General features: G+C 37.4%; 1 protein-coding gene across 1 annotated transcript in view; it reads left to right on the plus strand.

Annotated features, from left to right (window-relative positions):
• Window positions 1–21311, plus strand: part of PITPNC1 (phosphatidylinositol transfer protein, cytoplasmic 1) — a 44644-nt gene that overhangs the window by 20055 nt on the left and 3278 nt on the right. Inside the window, exons 5-8 of the mRNA XM_009894778.1 lie at window positions 7350–7445; window positions 16526–16681; window positions 17428–17491; window positions 21070–21188. Of these exons, the coding sequence (XP_009893080.1) occupies window positions 7350–7445; window positions 16526–16681; window positions 17428–17491; window positions 21070–21188 (435 nt within the window). The remainder of the gene's footprint in view (window positions 1–7349; window positions 7446–16525; window positions 16682–17427; window positions 17492–21069; window positions 21189–21311) is intronic.

Genomic DNA, 21311 nt, shown 5'->3' on the forward strand with positions numbered 1-21311 from the left:
TGTGTTTTTCATGAGCAGACTTTGTCACCCTCTTCTTTTATTTGGGCAGATATTATTTTCCTTGAACAGACTGTTGATTGGTCAGTATTTATAAGTATATTTATAAGTATTTATATAAAGCTAATTTTATTGTAAATGGTGTCACTTTTCTCTCCATCTCTCTTCTTGCAATTTCCACGCACACGACAGATGCGCATTTTGTTTATTTTTAATTTTAGTGGGGAATTCACCAACTTAGGCTTCCTGTTGATAAGAAAGGATCCACCACATGGCTGTAGTAGATATTGTAATCAATGCACGATGCACTTTCACACTGCAGCTCCGTGTCTGTTCTTGCATGCCACACTGGCGAAAATTTCTAAAAAGCAGTCTGTAGCTGAAGGCAGAGCAAAGGTGAAGTGAAGGCAGACGCTCGTCAAGCAAATCACTGAATTACAAAGACATTCCGATTTTCTTACTTGTTGCGGAAGGATCATTATGTTTGACTGGTTTTTGTTGATTTAGTATTTTATTCACAGAATTAATTTCTGCTGATATTTGGGCAGTGAATTTTTGCCATCTGATAGTGTCTGGGGAAAGCAAAAAAGCACAGCTTGTACAAATAATCCCATAGTTGTCAATAATGGAAATTCACTCTATGTAAAACTTAACAGTGTCTTGCTCTTTGTAGCATAACATTTTGCTCTGGAAAACTCAATGGCTGGTTCTTGAGTATTAAGCAATAGCATGGCAGGTCTTAAAATAGTGTAGTCTTTTTTTTTTTTTTTTTTTTTTAAAGGGCCATGCTATTTCTCAATAAGAATACCATTATTCTTAAGAGTAATGAAGGTGTGGAGTAAATTTTGAGGCAGGGTTATGTTTCAAGATGACACAGTATGGGCATCATTGGGCACATTTTTGTAAGTGTGTCTCTCAGTAATGCTGATAAAGTCATCAGAGCTACAACACTAATTCTTTGTCGATCAAGAGAAAAATATATTATCAATGTGTTTCTTGCCTTTCAAAGATAATACAGTGTTGAAAATGCGTGTCTCAGAATGACCATTTGCCAAAAGAAAACAAGAGGTAGTTCTGTATTCCATATAGTTATAAATCAACACCAGTATCATCTGACAGATTAATAGCTTGAGCACGCTAAAGCCAGCCAGCTTGGCAGGTATTATTTGATACGCAACCAATATAAATTGCAGTGCCATCATTTAAAGTTAGAAAATCCTTTGCTGACAGTGAGTTCTAATTCTGCAGCCCTACAAGCGACCAAGTACACAGTATTGGATCATTTATTACACTTCATCCTTAATGGGTATTTCTCGAGCATTAGTTGTGAAACGTTTGACTAAAGTAAAATAAATTTTAGGTGTGGCCAGCTAAGAAGAAAAGCTGTTCCTAGTTTTGCCCTTTTTAGGGTGGGGTTTTTTCCCTATTTTTGTCTCCTATCTTAGTAACATGGAACTAGGTTGTAACAAACTTCAATATAGCACATGTAAATTAAATGTAAATTCACTATTTAAGGAAACTGCTATGAAATACTGATTTCAGCCGAAACGGATTCAGCTGTGCCCTAGCTTAGCCTCACTGCGCTCCAGGATGTCATTCTGTAAATTGTCTGCAGGATTGCTAGGATCACTGCAAAACGTGTCAAAATCAAAGCTAGGGTCACTTTTAGGGACAATTTTATTTGCACCAGGACCTTTTCTGTATGATGGTATTGAGCATCTGTCTCCTGTATAATTTGCAGTGGAAAATCTTGTTTTTGTGAAGCTTTCCCCTCTAATGAGTCTCAAAAAATACAGGCAAACAAGTGGAGAGGTTAACCTGAAATTCCTTCTGTGTGAAGAGCTCTCTTTTTGTTGAACAGAACCACAAATAGTGTGTACCAAGCACATGGCTATCGCAGAACATAAGATAAGGCTGATACTGACAGAGAGTTTGAAAAAGTAATATGGCTGTGCCTCTGCTTTTTGGTTTTTCTAAATGAACTACTGAAGTTCCTTAGTAAATCTAGCACACGAAAGAGATGTGGCTTTAAAACAAGCGATCCCAGTAAATATTATTGATAGTTTCTTATGGTCTTGGAAACATAGCTACTTTCACCTAATTACATAAAAATACATTTCTCTGTTCAGAAAGTACAAATCTAAATGAGATATTTTATAAGAGATGGAATAATAGAGGAGTCGTGACATGGAGATAAAAAGGAGGAGGGAGCAATGCTGCTGATAAATATATAACTGCCTCTGTGAGTTCCACTCTGTGGCAGACAGTGATATTCCCATGGCGTTCAGTGAGCCAAATTTACTGCTCTCAGGGAGAGATTCAACCTTTTTCCATAGAAGAATTGCTCCCAATTATGTGTGTCCACATAAATAGTTTTAGCCAGTGAACAGGCTGAAATTGGTCAATTCCTGTAATCTTTGCCCAAGTAAATCTCAAAAGCAAATTAATGGACTTGGGGGGTAACTGAGGTTGGAACACAACTTACAGAAAAGTTACACACTCTATTGTCCATAGATGAAGTTCTGATGGGGGGGATGGGGGGTGGTATTTTAGACCAAATTTTCCTTTAGAAAAATGAGAGTTAAAGTGGACCAGATGACACAACCCACGAAAGGATGCTGTAATAATAAATTTGAGACTAGCCAGTAGTTCTGACAATAGCAACCTAAGGAGATTGGAATTTCGAGTTGGAGAGGTTTTGTGCCAGATTTTCCCTTTTTTTAATAAGAAAAAAAAGAAAAAGCTTATTCTTGTATTCTTGCAGTCCTTACTGCAGTTATACCTCTAACTTTCACATACTATGAAGTCTAGATTTAAGCCATCCTACAAATGTAGGATACATATTCTACTCACAGAAAGAGCTCGTCATACAAATTGCTCAATACTTGCAAGTTGCATAGCTAGACTCCATTTCAGAGGTGGAGAAAATACAGAGAAACCCCAAAAGCTTTAGTGAAATATCAGTATTTGAATTAAAAAAGCAGCATACATGTTGCAATTGTGCATCTAAACTTGGAGACTTTTCTAGCTGCATACTGTATTTTTTCCATTCTCTTGAAGCTCAGTGACAATGGATGAATCAATATCATAGTGAGAAATGCAGAGATAAATTCAATTAAATTTCAAATTCTAATGTTTAAAGATATTTTTGTTACGCCACACATGTCATAGCCTGCCTGTCCCACTTAGATGTCATCTTGTGATGTCCAGCTAGTGCAAAGCCAAGATTTAAGTTTGTTGGGATGCCTATTGTCTTTGTTGACAGGGCAGGGAAAATAAGGAGGCAGAGAGTGAAGAACACCACTTTCAGGCATAGATATTAACTCACAAAAGTATTTAATATAAGAGGAAATTTGATTTGTAGTAGAAATTCTCATCTCAATAAATTACATTTACACTACATTGAACAATGTAGTCATTTTGACTTAAGTTCATAGGTAGGCAGAGGTGTCTGCTTACTTAGCACACGGGATAATAATCACGTTTGCTACCGTATTACCTGCCTGTAATTAATGTAGGAGTGTTGTGCTATTTTGGGAAAAAGCTTGTAGCTCTTGCCCATTCCATTTCTCTGCCTTAGCTGCATTTCTCGGCAATGGCTGACTGTCTGGATCTAACATAACAAGTAAGAAAAACAGAGAGATCTTCTCTCACCCAAAGCCTCACAAGGCACAGAAAAAATAGCTTCCAGAAAAAAACACAGCCATTTTCAAGCTTGTTTGTTTATAGTATTGAATTTTCTCTATAGGTTGCCTTATCACCTTCATCTCTAACCACTTGTTATTTCTAAGTTGACCTGTTATTTAGCTGTTTCCACAGGAAATTTTATGTTCTGTATGTATTAGTGTTAGCTTTAATTAGCTGCCTTGTTACAGCCTGCTGACCACAAACTTCTTGTATCTAGCCTGGTAAAAAAACCCACAACATTTTGCAGTAAAGAGAGACGAACAACTTTCCAGCTGGTAATCCCTTGACTACCTTCTTTGCTCTCAATGATAGAAAAAAAAAACATCACAAGAGAGCATCATATATTATGAAACAAAGCCAAGCCAAACCAGCACAGATTTGATGCTCGGAGTCCTTGTAGTGTAGATGAGTGAGGAGTTTGCCAGTGCGAATGTAATCGATGGGCTCAGAGTCTGGCGTTACACTACTTACATCCACACCAGTTTAGCTGTGCTGACTGGCCAGAAAAGATACACTTTGGATTAGCTACATCTGAATGAGGTTGAAGCCAGCAACTGAGCCTGAGGACAGAAGAAAAATGGAACAGGAGCTTGTAGAAAAAAGGATATTAAATTTGTTGTTGACTTACCGTCGTCTCATAACCTGACTTTCTGTTCTGGCTTTGGCTACAAGGAAAAGAAAAGGCACCAGCAAAGTATGTGGGAGGACATGTCATTGTAGGCCATGAGGAAAACCAAGGAAAGAAATTTAAATACACCAGTGCTTGTATTTCTGCAGTATCCTGTATGATCTTTCTCTCCTGAGGTCCTAGAATCATCTGCCAGGGGATTTTTTTGAAAAGTTTCCCCAAAAGAAACTATCGACAATTGTAAAGATGACACAATTAAAACCTTTCTTCCACTTTTTGTCTAAATAATGATGAGTTTTCATTCCTCGTAGAAAGTGGAAGTGTATAAACGTTTGTTTGTTGTAAAAAAGCTATCACAACCCCCCACATAAAAAAAAACCAAACCCACAGCAAAAAGGACACTTCAGCCTGAATGTTACTCCTTGTTTTCCATTTGATTGTGTATTTCAATCTCAATTAATTACTTGGCTTCGAAATGTAAAGCCTGTCCAGTTCTTTCCAATATAATATTTAATATTCTGCCTTTCTACATCATCTTCTTAAGGATACAGATTGTTCTCACTAGTCGTTTTCTGCACATTTGCAAATACAGTTGCACAGATTGGGAGCCTTATGCTTCTTTTCGTGGCCTTTAATCTCTTCCTTTAAAACTTTTAAATTTCTCTAGTCTCTTTGATCACAAACGCAATAAACCCATCCTCCCTACAGGTTTTAAGACAATCCCAGATTATGTGGCTAGGAGAGGCAATAAGAGAATTACAGCTAAGAAAGAAATCAGTCTCGTTCTCTAATGACTTCTTATTTTCTACTGCTGATAGAATGAGAAGATTAAATCTCTATCTACAAATCTTGTGAGGAAAATCTGTGAAGGGGAGAAGCGTAAATGATTAGACAACAACTTCTGCCAGCAAGGGGAAGGGAGAATGTCATTGGACAAACTTTTGGAATTGAGGAAATGGTCGGAGATAGCCTAAGCAGCAAAAAAGGCATAGTTGAAATGGTTGAAGAATTCCTCCTGGGTCTGACAGATTGGCAAAGGCATCTGTCATCCCCACTTCTGTCAAAGCATTTTAAAGAGAGAAAAAGAATTTAAAACTGTATTACTTAGAGGTGCAATATGTGGATCAAGCCTGTGACAGAGCAGGGCACGTTTCTTCAGAGAAGATACTGGGTACTGGTCCCCCTTTAGGTCCTTGCAAACAGGCAGAGATACGCACGTGCTTAAATTTATTAGGCTTGTACTTGAACCGCCTACTGATTCAGAGCCTCAGCTGACCTGGTAACGTCCATTGAAGAGAAATCTCCGTTATTTTATTTAAAGTTCAGAGATTATGGTGAAATGCATCTTGTTCCAGAAATAGTTCAACTGATTTCACCAAGGGACTGCTCTGTATATCTGAATTTGTTTGGGAAAAAAAGCAAGTGAGGAAGCTTATAAAAAGCGACCTATATTATATATGTAAAACATAACAATTATATTTTAAAATGTACCTAGTTTCAAAGAAAGAGTACTACAGGGGAAGGACCTCTCAGCTCAAATTTGGTCAAATAATCAACATAATTTTTTGCAAAACAAGGATTGGAGAAGGAAAATAAGCACACAAATAAAACCAGACTGAAGTTCCCCTTTGTTCTGTTCTTCTGCAGTTTCAGACGTGTTAACATTTTATATCCAGTTCAGTAAGCAGTCAGTGTTGCCTGTTTTATTCCAGTACTGTTAACTACCAAGACAAGTTCAAATTGTAGAGGCAAACTTCAGCTTTTCATTTATTTGAATTATGATTTCTTGAGCAGAGTTCTTACCTGCTGCTAGACTTGTTCATTGTAGCCCATTGCTCACTTTGAATGCTTTGCACGGGCAGCCGCGTTGCTTTCAAAGATAATAAAGTAGCATTCTTGTTACTGAGTAGTTGCTGGCACTTCATATTTTTAACTGTTCCTCTAGGATGAAATGAAATGAAATTAACAGAGCGTTCACTATATTTATTTAAAAAAAAAAAAAAAAAGCAAAAATATTTATGCTTCCTGGAAACTTGGCTATAGAACATTGTGCCCCAAAGGAAAAAACACATCGTTAGCTTGTTACTGCTCTTGACAGCGTCTGCACAGCTTCCCTGAATTTTGTGGCACTAATTCATGATAGCCTTTTAACTAGTCCCTATTTCCAAGTCCCAGAATCATCAGTAGAAATTTATTGCAGACATAGCATAAGTCACGTGGGTCACTAAGATGCCTAAATAATTAAATTATGGACACAGACACAGAAGTACACTACGCTGTGGATGCAAATGACCTGTATTTTCAAAATATACCCATCATTTGCCTTGCATAAAATGAGAGACGGTGTTCAAAACCAGGTCCTAAAGGATTAAAATGAAAATAAGCTTTATGTGTGCGCAAACGGATCATGGAAGTTTCTAGCTTTCACTGAGGGCCATTCAACCAAAATTTTGATTTCGGTATAAGAACAATTTAGCCTGACTAGTTCACACGCCGCACCTGCATTTCATTATTGTCCCGAGAGTGAAAAGGTTAGAAACATCCAGAGTCCAGGTTTTTTACACAGTGATGCAATCTAGTTCAAAGATGAAAGAACACAATAAAACCCAGTCCTAATAGTTGACTTTACTGTTTGTGACCAAAGTCTCCATTCCAAAAAGCACAGGGAAGAACAGCAGTGTGAGTAGTAAGTGCTGAACATGATGTGTTATATTTAACAGTCTCTTGATCTGGCATAGCGGATTGTTCCCAAAAAAGTCTGTGGCATAATTCATTCAAACGGTTGTTAATCTTGCTTAGGAACACCTTGCTTATACATGATCTTGAGAACACTCATTTTCTTCCCTTTGGTGTCTGCAGTGGGCTAGAGAATGTGTCCCTGCAAAAATTTCGGTACCTTACAACTGAAGCTGTTCAGGCACAAGCTTAAAATGCATTATGTTGCACAAGTCATTGAAAATGGCTTGTAACCATTTATTCCAGGTGGATTTTATAAGGCGTTGTTCTGTTACAGTGTTGAATTTCTTAACTCTTGCAGATTTTTGACAAAGAAGCTAAAGATCTGGAGCGAGAAGTCTGCTTTATTGATATTGCCAGCGATGAAATTCCTGAGCGCTATTACAAAGAGTCAGAGGTAAGAGACAACTTGATTGTGAAATGGTGAAGAAGGGAATGTAAGAGGCTGCAGGAAAGCCTCAATAGGAATCAGAAGGATTTTATTTTTGTATGAAATCTTGCTGGTCAGTAGTATTTAAAAAGCTTTCGATTAGAGGGGAAGCAGATAGCAACCTCTCTAGATTGCCGGAGACTCTTACAGATGTTCCTCCAACCTTTTGAAAGGCTTTCAGACTGTAGTGGGAACATACCCTGTGTCAGACCTTTCATTCAAAGTAGACAAGGACTTTTCTTTGAATCTTGAAGCTCAGCTAAGTGTTTGCAGGTCTGAGCAGTTTTTAACATTACTGTTGTCCTTATTTGCATCCCGCCCCAACTAATAAGTCATGCAAAGTGTCTAAGCCCAGGCAGAGGGCAGATGGGCTGCAGAGAATAGGGTTGATGGACAGTTGCTCAGCAGGTGACCATGACACACGAGCAAGAGGGACTGAAGCATACTATGTACTGCAGGAAACCTGCCAAAAAGCATCAATGGCAGCAGACACATTCACTCTTAAAATTCCCTTGAAAATTGCTCCCACGTATATTTGATAAAGAAGAGCATGTTTCTGTTAGGTCAGTGCAATTCCCTGTTTTGAAATCAGCCAGCACCATGCAAATGAAGATGAGGTCTCAATGTTTTAACCTCAGACTTGAAAAATGATGGTTCACAAGAATTAGCTAGAGAGGAATGATCACATCGATGCTTGCATTTAATTTTGGAGATACGATTTGCCTCTGGAGCCAAGTATATTCATAGCTGGCAGTGAGTATGGCAGTTTTTTGACTATGCAAAACGGGACTACATAATCATTTTTAGGATAGAAAATGAAGACTTGCCAATGAATATATTTCTATACCATAGGAGACATGATTTTCAGACTCAAAAAGTCAGATACTTGTTATCTTCCATTTATAGATCCTATTTCAAATTTTATGTACGGGTCATAAAACAAAATTGGGTCTACAGAAGAATGACAAGTAATTTTATTAGTTTCCTTAGATAATGAAACCCATCTGTTATGTACCAAGAATTATATAACACCTCATGAAACAGCTTATTGGTCCCATCATCTTATCAGAACTCCATGGTCTTCTGGTTCCATTTAGGAATGACTGCTGCTATTGAACGGGTCAGCATTTGGCTGTGTTTTAAAGAAATCATGTGAGATTTTTCATTTCAGGGTGTGCACTTTCAGAAACTGTAAACATGAAGGTAACATTTAGCTTTTCAGCTTTCCTTCCCATTTTCAATAGCCACCTATTAAGCATAATTTCCATATGATTAATCTTACGATATAGAAAAATGGCCTCGTGTTAAGTGAGAAAAGAATTTCAGAGTCTTTGTGTTGTTATTTTCAAGGCAAATCTAGAGACCTGATTCCAAGCAAAATGGAATTTTATATGGGTTTAAACAACAAAAATAGCCCAGCATCTGTTGTTTTTTTCTGTACTGATGGATGATTTGTATGTTGGCTACCAAACTCTGTGTCAGAATTCATACAAAATAGTAAGAACACCTTAGCATTTAACTGTGCACATACTGTAATTGATACTGAATTAATAATAGTTGAATTCAGTATCTTCCAAAGTTTACAAACTCCGGCGGTTTTATGATACCATATGATGAATATCAAGCCAAATTCCCATTTCTGATGAGGCCTCTTACATAACTTAGGGACTATAAAAAGACTTTTAATGTTTGTAAATGTAATTTCCGTCTGTTTTCAATCAGAACAGCATAAAAAAGTAACTCTATATAAATGAGAAACAGTCTATGTTTTCCGAATAACAGTTTCAGAGATAACTAAAACCCATTTACTGTAAGCTTTTGAAAGGTATTTTAATTACACTAATAACAACAATTTGGCGGCTTTTAGATCATTTAATCTGAATTGATACTAAGTTCAAAGATGAAAAGTGAAGTACAATCCTCAGGATTTAAGAATTAGATCCCACAGGATATGTGTTCTGACTCTGATCCAGAAAGACTAATGAGAATGGTTTTAACTTCAGGCATGTTAGTAATCTCTTCATTTCAATGGATCTTTCACACGCTTAAAATTAAGCAAGTTCTGTATCAGGGTCAGCAGACTTAGCAGCTTCTAGAAATGAGCTTTAAATTTGTTTTATATCCTGACGGAAGTGCATCCCTCTTCAGTACAAAATATACTTCAATTTTGAACAGCAAATTTCATTATTTAGTTGTATTACTGTCTATTAGAGAAGTAGCTTAAATAATTTAAACCTTTCACACACTACTTCAACTGCGTGCTCTTTGTTAGTGCTGATGAGCCTGCTTGTAGATGGTGACTTCTGATATGATCAGACAGCACTAATTACATAGTTGCTATTAAGCTTGTATTTGAGATTCATGTTATTTTTAGCTTTAAAGTGCTCAGTTATCCTTCATAAGCTGTTTGGGTCAATATCGTAAGTTTTTGTGAGTCATCTGTATGAAAAGCCCCTTTCTACAATCGGACTGCGACCTTTCTTTGAGTTCGTGCATCAAATAACTCATTGATTATAACAGAATGAGCCACTGCAGCTTTAGTATTGGGTTTTTTCATATATATAAACAGAAGATATGGTTGTATATGTATTACCCCGATATCATCAGCGGAGGTAATAACATTGCAGTTACCACAGGAGGGTTCAGGAGATATCCAAGGGACCCACCGCATCAGGCTCAGTACAAACGCAGGAAGCAGTCGTTTCTGCTTCTGGCACCTATGAGCTAAAAAACTATTTTGCAGTTGAATCTTATAAACAGATCCTTCCATTGTAACTTACATAATAATGATTCACACATAAAAAGGCAAAATGTATAAAACATCTCCCTATGTATAATACTCCATTTGAATTGCATAGCTCATATTGACTTGTGCTGGTACTGATGGGAAAGGAGAAGTGTTCCATGAAAATGTCATGACGGTTGAAGGAAAAATTACTAAATTCAACTTGGTACATATCTGCTTTTTCTTTCCTCTCCTATATTAAGTAAAATTGAAAAATAAAAAATATAGTTAGATGAAGGCTTAAAGGAGAGTTGCAGTTTCACTGAGGAGCACTTTAAAGGAGCCTCTGCCAATAACACTGAGTGATCTCTTGACCAGAATCATCCAAGCGATTTGAATTCCCTTCAGAACAGGGGGCTTATCTGTGAGTGTATGCACAGAAGGACTTAACTCCCCAAGTAAATAGTGAATCAGAAGACTGTCTTGTCAGCTATCCATGCACAGAGTCCAGTTCTGTCTTCCATGGAGGTATATGGATTCCTGCTGTCAATCGAGTTGCCCTTGCAGAAGACTGGAGGGTGTAACTGCAGCAATTCTGGGTATCCCAAAGCAGATGACTTAATTTACCTTAATGACCATACTTCACTGTGAGGTAGCCACTGGTGTACTTACCAGTGCTGCCACATCTTAAATATAACTTTTTTTACAAGCATGGACCTAAAAATCTTTAAACTTTTAAGATGTTTAAATGTGAGGTGCCAAATTGAGAAAGCTTGAATCCAGACCCAAGTGAAGAGGTTTGCCTGTTTTTCTGTAAGGAGTCGCATATGTTTCCAAATCTGAACGTACATATTACATGGAATAGAGAATTTTATATTTCTGTATAAATAATGTACAAGCCTACAGGTAAGAGTAGTTGTACCTTTTGTAAAGTCATCTCCTTGTGACTTAACCATCACTGAATATGTATCAGCAGCCATCATGTATTCCCCATATAGACATATATATTTATCTGAATTATAGAAAAGAATAAAACTGAGCTGTGCTGAAGATTGAGGGCCTCGAGTGAATCATTCACTGAAATGAAACATTTACTGTGATGTGAGCTACTGAGCAAAATGTTCTTTGCCACCATATTCAAGTTCTCAAAATGAGCCGTGTTTCATTTCCTGTTTATAACAAAGCAGTTGAGAGTTGGACAAATGGAATAAACTTTTTAACTTACCTCCAAACAGAAAGATTTCATGCAGCTGCTGCAGTGTTCTTCTTCAATTGCTGTCTTTGACTCTAACACAGCTGCACTGTAATAAGTCCAGCTTACTACTGTCCAGGTGCTTTCAGAGTAACAAAACCTCTATCACATTACAGAGCCAGAAAATTATGGTACTTGAAATAATACAGCTGCCTCAGCCGCCGCAGTGACTGTGTGCAACATGTCAGAACAGTAGTTCAGTACAGGGCGTAGCAAAAACAGGTGAAAATTTCTTTTTCCTTACCAACTTCAGTTGTGAGCTTATGTAAAGGCTGCTGGATTATCATTTATTAACACATCAGAACTGTCCCAATATTTACAATTCCGAAGCATTTAGCTGGCTCTTCCAGAAAATACATTTTAATGGAAATTCAGAAAGAGAAAAAAAGAAGTCTTTAAAAAATGTCTCCACCTAACTCTCTGTAGTAGCATCTTTACATCAACAAATCTTTGCAGAGCCCTAGCTATATAACCTGAAGTCCGGAACCTGGCAACTACAGCTGATGATGAAATGCCAGATCACACGTATTAAAACCATGAAGGATTGGTTCTGAAATTCAAGATCAAACAAAATGGTCTTCAGCTTAAAGGGGAAAAAAAAATATTGAGTGCACTTCAAAAGCACAGTGGTGGAAAATATTGCAGTAGGAGGCTGAAAAAATGAACCCATGCATTGAAAGGAAGGAAGAATCTTTGTTTCTGGGACATCTGAGTAGCGTCCAGGAAGAGAATAGGACGCACGGCATAACACAATGCACTTTCACCTCTGGAGAACACGTTCAGCTGGGGGATCTTTTTCCATGCTAAAATAGCCATACAACCAGCAAGTAATTGTCGAGGCAGATCAGTGACGAGGCTAACTCAATGTTCCATGCAGGCTTCCAGCACACCGACAAAGGAGGTGGTGTCACCTGCAGAATAGTATGGCATTGTCAAATCATGCCTGATACCGTGGCAAAGATCGGACAATTTCTGTAAACAATGAACGTATTTCTTTATTTAACTTTCTGTAAAAAATAACCGTTCAGAATTAAATCTGAAAATGCATTGCAACAACCTTGTGCCGTGTTGTCAACACGTTAGTGTTTGCCTCCTGGAAAGGGGGTTACAATTTCCCATCTGATGCCCATGACGTCTGCAGTCTGCAAGGAAGGTTAAGTAAATAAATACTAAATGCTAAATAACGGAATCTCCAACAATAAGCATGATGAGCCAGGACCCGCCAGACGTGGCCTAAGTAAGAAACACTGGGAGAGTGCTATGTTTGAAGCCACATCCATCACGCTGTGGCTTTTATTTTATTTTACTGTAGTTTTACATTTTATTCTCAAATAAGCCCAGCTCATGGGTAATGATGTTTCTGCTATGTTAGCAGAAGTGCTATTTTTAAATCACTCTGCACCTGGCAATAATGTATTGCAAATACAGAGTAGGTTTTGCTTCTCTGTAGCAAAAGGATTTGCCAGATGGGCTTTCCTAATAAATTGTGTCTGATAAAAGGACGGGAAGGTTATTTAAACAAAAAGATTTTAGCTATGTCATTACATTTAAAACAGATTGAGGATTTTGCCAGTAGATAAACTAAGGGGAAAATAGTGAATAGACACAGTATTCTTTGGATGATGGCTTCTCTAGAAAGGAAGGCATGGGTGGCTAAAAGCAAAAATAATGTACACACAAAATTAATGTTCTAAATAATAACATAAAAATGCAGTCAGACCAAAGATCACCTTGTCCAGTTTCCAGTCACTGGCAAAAGTGTTTCAGACACACGTGTGCCACAATTCCTGCCTCGAGAGCGTGCCTCCTCGCTCTAGCCTGCTGCCCCTGGTATATGTTTTGCAAACTGCCGTACCTTTCACAGGAAGAGTAAGAACGGCCGTGCTGCGGTACAGGCAGGCGCTCAGCGCTTCCTCCTGGGACCTGGAGGGAAGTGAGCATGGCACATGGGTCTAATTTGTTCTGTCTGGCTAACCTAACCAGTGAGCTACAGCATGACAGTCAGGAGGAGAAGCAGTGCTGTGTACCAATATTACTTCTACTTGAATTTAATAAAAAATTAGCTTATTTTTTTTTCTTTTTTTAAGAAGGACCTTATATGCCTAATTGCAGAAAGGATTCCAGGCTGTGAATCTTAATCTGGCAATTTGAAGCTGTAAGTTAGGCACAGAAAATCATTCTGTATTGTGGCTTTTGTGTCAAAGTTCTCATTGATTTCAGTGGGTTTTGGATCAGACATTGGAGAGTAAATGATCAGCACTGCTGGTCACACCAAACGTTCTTCTGGCATGGTGTGCTCCCTGTGGCTGTGGCCAATACTAGAGGCCTAGGAAAGGTCTAAATATATGCAAAATAGAGAGAGAAATACAGAGATTCTTCCTTTAAATGCTTCCTTGTATGAACCATAGCACAAGCAATTGCTAAGGCAGAATTTGTGTCTGTCAAGAATAATCCAAGCCTTTTTTAAACACCTAATTTTTTAGCATCTGGGTAAAAAGTCCAGTGATGATAGTTTTACTTCTGCTAACAATTCACCTCCGTAAAACACTCATGCCCTGGAATTGATGGCCCGGAGATTAAACTCTTCAAGTTCACTTTGCTTAATGTTGCTCTGTATCTTACGTCCCACTACTCAGCTTACACACAGTCTTTGAGTTTTAGCTGACCTGAGCAAGGACTCAGTAAAATCTTTATGATCTTGATCTTTCACACAGCAGTCCAGAAATCTGTTCCTCTGAATTCTTCCTGTTTCCTGGCTTCCCTTCATCAGTCTGCAGTTTTATAGTATCAATGTGTTAATGTTTTCAGAAAAGCAAGAATTTCTATAAAAGCTATTAGGTACGAGTTGCCCATACTGCCCATCATCGCCTGGCTCTTTGCGTGAAACTGTCCTGCCAATTTGTGACTAATCATCATGTCCTTCAAGAAAAATGGACATGATTAAGGGAAGTGAAGGTGCCATCGCTGGGCAATGTTAAAGGAATTTGCAACTGGGAGTGATGTCATAGAGCAGTTGCATTGCAGCGGGTAGATTATTTGTGGGCCACCAATTTAAGAACAATTTCCACTGTGAATCCCCTTGTCTGCCAGGTTAACTTCACAAAACCAAACCAAGCCAGACCAAACCCTGCTTTCACAGCATCCAGACGGTTATTGCAGTTTGAACGAAACACAAGTTTTATGCGTGACTGAGCATTCATGCAGGGTAGCTGTCCATGATTTAATTTTTATTTATAAATTTTGAATACTTGATACTGACTCAAACTCATTACATTAAATCCCTTTGGACTGCATTGAAGTTATTCCATTACAGGTCTGGTTATCACCAAAGGAATATAAAGTATCTCTGCATAACACTCAGTGTTATTAAAGTGCATATCTGAAATGCTTAATCAAGACAGTGGCCCCATCACACTAGCGCCAGATGTGTATGTCAGAAACAGCAGACCCTTCCTTACATTAAACTATTTGCCTTTGATTTTCCTTTTTTTCCTTTCTGAATATTATGTCTTAATTATTCCCTTTTAAATTTTTCTTTTATTATTATTATTATTGTTATGTTGATTGCTTCAGGCAACGTTCAGTTCTAAAGCAACTCTTTCAACCAGCAACTATCTAGATCAATCTGAGGTCAAGCTTTATTGAGTGAGAAGATTGGCAACAGCATGTGACTCTGAGTTGTGATATACAGTGGTATGTTGCTCTGATATATGATGACGCTGAATTGTTTTTTATGGTGATTTAACATTGAAACCTTATTATACTGTAAGCTTAAAGTTTCTATTTAGAAAAGAAGACGTCAGCAGTAAAAGCAATGACTTTCACAGAGAAGGAAGACTATCACCTCATTAGAGCTTTGTAAAGAAGCTTTAATGCCAGAGCTTCAGTTTATGGATAAAATCAGAAGCCAAGTCAGGAGATAACTAAACATTAGGAAGAAGGAACTCAGAATGATACATAAGCTCACAATGAACAAAAGAGCATTTTAAGATCAGAGCAGTCTTATCGTTAGTTTTTCTTCTGATTGTCTTCCACTTAGCACACAATTTAAGCGCATGCTTAAATACGTGTTTAACTGCTTTTATAAGAAAGGACGGATTTATAAGGTCTTTGCAGATCTCAGCTTTGGGGAAAGCAACACAGATGAGCACTGGTGGCTATTCTTGAAGGTAGATTTTAGAAGCTCCACTACGAATTTACTGAAACTACATTATTTTCAAGTTTCAAAAATCAAGGTTTTAACCATAAATGATTTCTATTTACAAGATGTAATTAGCAGAATTGGACATAAAGTGAGAAGGAATTATACTAATATAGAAAATAACACTTTGACAGATAAAACTTCTTGTATGGATAAAAGTAAAACTTAAAAATGAACTAATGTCCTTATTGTTTTTTTGGTCTTGCTGTTGTAATTTCAACACCAATTTATTTGACCTTTCCAGTTAGTAAAAGGAGACAGAGTAGGCATTAGCCAATCAGTGCTTTGCCCAAAGATACCATAACTCAGTTGTACCCAGAGATGGCTAAATTGGAGGAGTTTCATACTCAGCTGCTCGCCTGGCTGTACAAGTTGACTTGAAATTAGAAATGGCATTGTCAGGGTCACATCAGTGTTGATGTGTCAAAGCTCAAATTGGACATGATTTCGGGAAGACAGGCATGGGTAGAAAGTACTAGTAAGTCACACTGAGGGAGCAGTGGAAAAGCAAGCTCTGAAGAAGCAACATTTTTTTTTTTTTCCCCCAAAGGCCATAAATAACACTTGGAGTGCATCGTATTGTAATGACTTGCAATGACATATTTTCCTATAGCAGAAAATGTCCTAGATTGTATGATTGTCAAAGCATCTGCAAGAATATGCTGCCATCAATTCACTGGCTGTTGGATAAAAGACAGGATTTGATTTTAGTATATCCTCATCCTTATTTAAGTAAATTTCATATTATTTTTCATAATGTTCATTAGCAAATTTTCATATTTTATGTCTTATCAAAACTTTTACTTTAGCAAACTGACAAACAGGACTTACTCTCCTGCATTTCTCAGTATGTTTTCTTTGTTTTGCAGGATCCTAAATATTTCAAGTCACAGAAGACTGGGAGAGGCCAATTAAAAGAAGGCTGGAGAGAGACCCATCAGCCAATTATGTGTTCCTACAAACTTGTGACTGTGAAATTTGAAGTCTGGGGACTTCAAACCAGAGTAGAGCAATTTGTACACAAGGTCAGTGAAACAGGAGCTGTATCTTATCCTTCACATAAGCAGAACCTGAGCATTACCCTGCACAGGAATGCAGCTACGGCTGTGTAGAAGCTAAGGAGCTCAGTCGAATCTGTTTTCACACCTCTCTCAAGGTCTGAAAGATCTGGAGCGGAGCCAATGAGTTCATCTCTGGGTATAAACTTGACAAAGCCTGGTGCTGCTTAGGTCTAAGGTTGAGAAAAACTACCAGTAACATTTTCAATACTGTGATAAATATACGAGCTAAAGTATTTATGATCACACACGAGAACCATACATGTAGCAATGATGTGCAGAATTTCTTACAAACAGGTAGGGGGAAAGTTTTCCAATCAGTCTACTAAAAAATTAATTAATGAATGGCATAACAGCCATATTTTTCAGACTATTGACCTTCCACATGTTTAAAAAAGTAACAAGGAAAAAGAAGAGTTTCAGAACGTCTAATTGCCCAAAGATTAATGGATTCTGTACACATTCCCATCTGGCTTCCCATGCTAGTCAAAGCCATGCTAATGTGATCCAGTGTTGGCAATGGGTCCACCTCAAGTGGGAGGTTGGACTACAAGACCTTCAGAGACAGTATGTCTGGCTCTCTAGGGCACGTCTTTTTAGACACAAAACTGTCAGAATATTTTTCACTTTAAATTATGGTGAAAGACAATAGTGTTACTTTTCTAAAATGTTTTGTTGCTGCAGAGGTATTTGACTTTTTCCTTGTTTCGCAGGTGGTCAGAGATATACTATTGATCGGTCACCGGCAGGCTTTTGCCTGGGTTGATGAGTGGTACGGTAAGTATTCTCCAAATTTAGCCCATTTAAAAGGGCTGCTGCAAAGCTTATGACAATTCACAACAGATTTCCGTTTGCTTTCATGGACTTCAGGTCCTAGTATAAGTTGTTCATGAAAGAGATGGAATTATGTTCAGTTGCTCTGGAACATACGGAGCTCGTTTACAGCAGGTTCTTTGTGACAAGAGTAGGCTGTAGTTTAGGCAGCCAGTAGGCAGCACACGGGACACCGCTACATCCCGTACATCTCAGAGTATATGCATGAGCCCCCTCGGCCTGCATTGTAGGCAGGTAGAAGCTGCCCCTGCCAAGAGTCAGCTATACAGAGAACCGCATGCAGGTTTGAATAAAGCTTCTTATTAAGACGGCATTAACATGCAGGCATTTCCAGACCGCAAACTCCTAGGGCCTCTGATCCAACACAATTTCACCTTTTTAGGAAAGTTTTAAACTGTTTCTATGGATTGCACTAAAGAAAAGACAGAGCTCTAACGTCCTTTCTGAAGAATGAATATAAATGTAAAACCTACTGGGTCAGATTCAACAGCAGCTGCATGCAAAAACTGTTCTGAATCCACGAACCAGCTGTAGCAATGGGCCCTTTCAATAGTACAGAGTAATCCTGAATATCAAAACAGCCAATTATATTTGATAAAATAAGCTCACGGGGTTTGTGCTTTTTGCATGTATTTTCAGTAAGATCTATCCATAGTCATAGATACTTGTAGAACAGTTTCTAAGACATTCCTGTAACATATAATAGGAATTTGGGAATATATTTAGAATTTTTATTTAGACCCTCCTGAAGCTTCAGGAAACACCGTTTGGGGCATTTCCAGGATAAGAATGACACCTGGCTTTCACCAAAACTCAGAAACATTCTGCATTGCTTAAGAATAGTCAATTAGCCCAGCTGGTGCAAACACACATCTCCAGTGACTTCATAAACCTGCATAATTTTACACTGGGATCTAACAACAAACTCATTGTGCTGATTTTGAAAAAAATTGCCATTGAAATCACAATGTTCTTATAAATTTAATAGTGCATGAAAGTCTTGTGCTGTAATGATCATAAAAATACTGAAATATACTAAAAATATCTTCTGTTTTGGAATAGCCATAAACTAGTAAGAGAATTTTGTATCCAGTGAGAAAGAGTTCTTAAGAGATATAGGGGCTTTTAATTTTATCATTTTTTTTCTCCTGAAATATAGTGATCCGTTATTTTCCCTGTACAAAGTCAGAGAAACTGATGACTTCAAATAAAGAAGCCTGACTTCATGTAAAAATTGAGCCCACAAGTTTGCCCCAAATCTACCCAAAATATCTGTTAAGGCAAGACATAAAGAAATGTCATTGGGAAGCAAAGGGTCATCTGCACTTAAACAGTTATTGATAATGATAACAAGTGAGTAATCATGACGTTAAACGTACAGAATAAGTTTAGCCCCAAAATATTTCGCCACAGATATTCCCATCTTAAGTCTGAATGCATCCTGTCAAAGATACTCTTTCCACAAATGAAATATTGGGATACACAATTATCTTGTGGATTTTTACTGTCACAGTGAGTCTTTTTACTAAGTAATATAATGTACTTTTAGAACTTAATTGTCAGGCTAAGTACAAAACCTAAAAAATCTGGGCTTACTCAGATATAAATAAAGGCCAAGTATGTAGTAAGATTTATTAAAAAAAAAGAAAAGAAATAGAAAGTGCAGAAAGTTAGTTTAGGTAACTCCGTGCTGCCTGCAACCCTTATAGCACAGCATTGTTCTGAAGTGTAACAGTTGGTAAGACTTGCTGACTAGAAATTGAGCATTTCGTTATCCAAAATAAATGAGATGCAATTTTGGTTGCATTTCAGCTGAACATCCGGTTCAGCTGAATAGCTATGATGTGTAAAACTGTTGTGGTACTGCTCTTGACGTGTTTATGTGTGTAGGGAGAGTTTTTCAGAAATAGAATTTTTAAAGCATCTGTGTGCCTTCATGTGTCTATTAGCATCTTTTAAAAGATGAGTTTGAGAAAGACTTGGAGATGATGTAAGTCAGCTAAACTGAATCAAATCATCAGTGTAATAAAATCAATTATTAAACAACATGTTATGTTACGAGTATTACTGATTGATTACTGTAAGTATGAATGTTTGTCATTAAATTTACTAAACTGTATTTAGCTTTATTATTAAGAAATTTTCACAGTGTTATTTACTAACAAAGAGCATGTTCTCTGCTTGGCAAAATGCATCCTTAGCATGTTACTGACACGGCTTATGAGCTTGTTTTTCAATCCAGATAACAGTAAAAGACTAAAAGAGTATGAGTTAGTGGTATTCCATGTTTCCTTTCGATCAAAATTTTAGACTGCATTTCATTTTCACTGATGAAATGTTACATAGTGCTACTGATATAACAGCTAAAGTTATATCTTTCCTTAAAAGCTCTCTTGTAAAATGCAGCGAGAGCCTCAGATCACATAACAAGGAGTGGTGTGATATAAGAATTTGCAGATCCAAGTGGCACATAATAAACTTGAGAAAAGTGATAGCCTCAAGGACAAAAACACAGTGTACATTACCGAAAGCGGTACACATTTCCAAGTATACTGTGCTACTAAAATGCTGGTTTTAAGTTTTATGAGTAAAAAGTTGATGGCTGTTTTCATGAAGCTCTGAAGTTACCAAACCGTTGTAAAGAACAGACCGAAATTCTGACAGCCTTCATGTTCACTTACACCGTACACGCAAGTGGATTTACCGAATGCATGGGAATACTCAGAAGAGTAAGGTCACAAGTCAATTAATTGGATTCTTTATGTTTTTACTGGAAGTGTGGTTTATGAGAAATCTTCTTAAAATCTGTAATAATTGCTTGGAGTTACATCGCAAGCACCTAACAGATTATGCACTAGTTTGACAACATCAGGCATGCCTAGACAATGATAAATGATCCTACCGGTAGAATCAGCCTGATTTGTGGAATATTTCTAATTCTTACAAGTCATTAAATTGCTTGAGGCTACAAAACTGTTAACATATTCACTACTAATTCACTTACCAGTATAATTAAGTGTTAGTTTCGGGAAACTAAGTGGATGTATGCTCTAACAGTAAGAATGTTTGCTGGTTATGAGATGTATTATGCAAAGATAACATATAATCTTTTTGAAAGTGCCCAGAAAGGTAAGTAAATATTTATAATATGTCTGTATCTATCCTTTATTCCAAGGGATCTTCTAAAATCTTTTTAGAAGATCTTGGCCTTGGCCAAGGCCTGCACTTCAATACTTATTGCCTACCTTATGCTACACAGATACTCCTAAACAATTTCCACTCCTTCCAGTTCTCTGACTCCCTTTGACTTAACCTTCTTACACCTTCCTTGGCTGATATAACTACCTTTATGAATCCATTTTCATAAAGTTAGTTGCTCCATGCTTTTTTTTAAATCCTTTTTTTTGGCTTCTGCTGAAAGACTATGTGTTCCTAGAACCTTCTCCTTAAAAAAAAAAAAAAAAAAAATTAAGTTTGCACTGAATCAATGGAAAATGCCAACAATTTTGAACTTTTTACAGATATGACTATGGATGATGTCCGAGAATACGAGAAAAATATGCATGAAAAAACCAACATTAAAGTTTGCAACCAACATTCATCTACTGTGGATGAAATAGAGAGCCATGCCAAAGCAAGAGTATGTCAATTTTTAAAACATATTGCCCATCCTCAGCTAATACACCTGCACAGATCAGAGAAGAGCAACCAGCTGATCTTGCTGACCAGTCAGTGGAATTTTGGGGAGGTTTTGCTTCAGCAG

This window comes from Charadrius vociferus, unplaced genomic scaffold (assembly GCF_000708025.1).
Source record: "Charadrius vociferus isolate BGI_N301 unplaced genomic scaffold, ASM70802v2 scaffold321, whole genome shotgun sequence".
NCBI classification, from domain to species: domain Eukaryota; kingdom Metazoa; phylum Chordata; class Aves; order Charadriiformes; family Charadriidae; genus Charadrius; species Charadrius vociferus.